Below are 2321 nucleotides of genomic sequence, written 5' to 3' on the forward strand. Positions count from 1 at the left end.
CGGAAGGAGAGTCTTTTTTTCAGTTCTCTCATTTACAGTTACGTGGATCCTGCTTGAGAATTGTTTCTTCCCTTATACAATAACCACTTTTTTATGTCGGTTATCAAGGGGAAAAAAAAGAAGAAAGCGTAAATCTCTTCTTTGCACAACAAGAATTTAGCATCTTCTGGTCCAGTTTGAGCAAGAATTTTGTCTCCTTTTTACTTTGTATTAGATATCAGTGCAAGCAAGGAATCATCAAGCAGGTACTTGACTCGATTTGCACACGGTAGCATGAAATGTAATTGCTGCCATCTTTGTTTTCTACTTCTCAAAGTTAGAGACTAGTAGAGTAGTATAGCATTGGTTCACGATGAACACAGATCAAACCAAGAAAACATGGTCAAATAGTGTAACTAGAGAACTCGAATCGGCAGAACCTGGAATGGAAGAAGAGCATTGGAAGAAGGAGTCCATATTCGAGTTGCCCACTTTCGTAAAAGATAGGAATGTGAAAGCCTATGAGCCTCATGTGGTGTCCATCGGTCCTTACCACTACTCTAAATTTCATTTGAAGCCAATGGAAGTCCACAAAAGAAGAGCAGTTCGTCATTTTGTTAAAAGAGGGAGCCAGCCCATTCAGTCCTATAAGCTGGGACTACTAAAAGATGTGCATCTCCTCAGGGAGTCATATGCTCGGCAGCTGGATGAAGAATGGATAGTGGACGATAATCGATTCGTCGAGCTAATGATCCAAGATGGATGCTTCATTCTTGAATTTTTGGCTGCTAGTGCAAACTACCATAAAATAAATAGTTATTCTCTTAGGGATCCCATGTTTAGCTACCACGGTACCATAGTTAACTATAATCCTGTGATGCATGACTTGTTGCTGGTGGAGAACCAACTGCCTTATCTTGTGCTATTCACGTTGTGGTCTATTAGTACCGGCTCAAGTGAGAATGAGGTGAGTGACACACTTAGTCTTAGCCATTATTTCTTTGATTATTAATACTACCTCCGTTTCAAGAAAAGTGATATTTTCATTTTTTTCGTTCTTGCCTCAAAATATGCCGAAATGAAAAAATAAATAAATGAAAGTATCAGTTTTCCTGACACGGAGGGAGTATGTTTTACCTCCAATGTTTATCGCTGCGTAATTATAGTGTTGAATTTGGGATGTCTACGTGCACCAGGTAAATCGCATTTTACCCTGGATGATGTTTGCCCCTAATGAAGATCCAGGGCTTCACATGCTCGACATGTACATGAAAGGACTGCTTACAGGAGGCAAACAATTTGAGGAGGAAATACTCGTAACTCGATGTGCATCAGAGCTTCATGACCAATCTGGTATCCAATTTAAAAAGGTCGGGAGTTACCAGGACATCAAATTCGACAAGAACGTTGCAATACTACAGCTTCCCTCCATAATCATCAATGACTACAATGCGTCTACACTTCTAAATTTGTTAGCGTATGAGCTTCGGGCGGGAACGGGAAGAGATATGAACTCGTACATTTACCTCATTGACAGCCTTGTAGACTCAGCTAAGGATGTCAAGTTGCTCCAATCCCAAGGCATCATAATTAGTGCATTGGGCAGCGACGAGGCTGTGGTGAAGGTGTTGAAGGAGCTTGCCAGGGACACAGTGGTGGATTCGAGTTGTAAGTCTTATTTGGTGGTAGCTGAGATGAATAAGTATTATGAAGAAAGTATGAAGAAGTGGAGGAGAAGGTTTCGTGATTGGCGATCTAAACTCAATTCGATTTACTTTAGTAATCCATGGACTGTTATCTCGGTAGCTGGAGCTGCTTTTCTCTTGGCACTGACAGTTATCCAGACCGCTTACACCGTCATCTCATATTATGCAGAGAACCCATTGCGCAAGAAACATTAAACTTCACATTCCCCATCTAACTCCGGGTTTTTACTCTTTAGGATAATTTCTATGTTTCTCTATTTAGGACCCTGGGCTATATAGATAGCTGTTGTTGTTGTTATATATTGTTGCCTTTGCTTTTTCTGTAATGATTTTCTTCTGAAGTAATTGTTGATACTAATGACCTCAGTTCAAAACTGGTCAATACCGAATTCTTTACCAATCCCTTTAAGATGTGTAGAAATCCAATATATACTAGTGTAGGGCCCGTGCGCTGCACGGGCTCTGATTGGTTGTCCCAAGTTTTTTGGATTCTTTTTTTATTATGCAGTTGTCTCAAGTATAAGCTATTATCCGAAGTTTAAGCGATTATCAACAGTACTAATAAATAAGGTTTTCATGTCAAAATGAGTTTGTTTTTCTTTTTAACGGGAAAAGAAAGTGTCAAAATGAGTTAAT

At 39.7% G+C, this 2321-nt stretch overlaps 1 protein-coding gene across 1 annotated transcript; it reads left to right on the top strand.

The window, feature by feature from the left end:
- Positions 1–304: 304 nt before the first annotated feature.
- LOC113339328 (UPF0481 protein At3g47200-like) lies at positions 305–2068 on the top strand. The gene is made up of 2 exons (XM_026584620.1): positions 305–946; positions 1176–2068. The coding sequence occupies exons 1-2, from the start codon at positions 353–355 to the stop codon at positions 1878–1880; spliced, it is 1299 nt and encodes a 432-aa protein (XP_026440405.1). The 5' UTR covers positions 305–352; the 3' UTR covers positions 1881–2068.
- The last annotated feature ends 253 nt before the right edge of the window (positions 2069–2321 follow it).

The sequence above is a fragment of the Papaver somniferum genome, unplaced genomic scaffold (genome assembly GCF_003573695.1).
Source record: "Papaver somniferum cultivar HN1 unplaced genomic scaffold, ASM357369v1 unplaced-scaffold_21, whole genome shotgun sequence".
NCBI classification, from domain to species: Eukaryota; Viridiplantae; Streptophyta; class Magnoliopsida; order Ranunculales; family Papaveraceae; genus Papaver; species Papaver somniferum.

What these genes read in the sequence shown, in the direction of transcription:
- LOC113339328 (XM_026584620.1), top strand. Translation starts at nt 353, where the DNA reads ATGAACACAGATCAAACCAAGAAAACATGGTCAAATAGTGTAACTAGA. An exon ending in CCGGCTCAAGTGAGAATGAG is followed by an intron (nt 947 to 1,175) that starts GTGAGTGACACA and finishes TACGTGCACCAG; the next exon opens with GTAAATCGCATTTTACCCTG.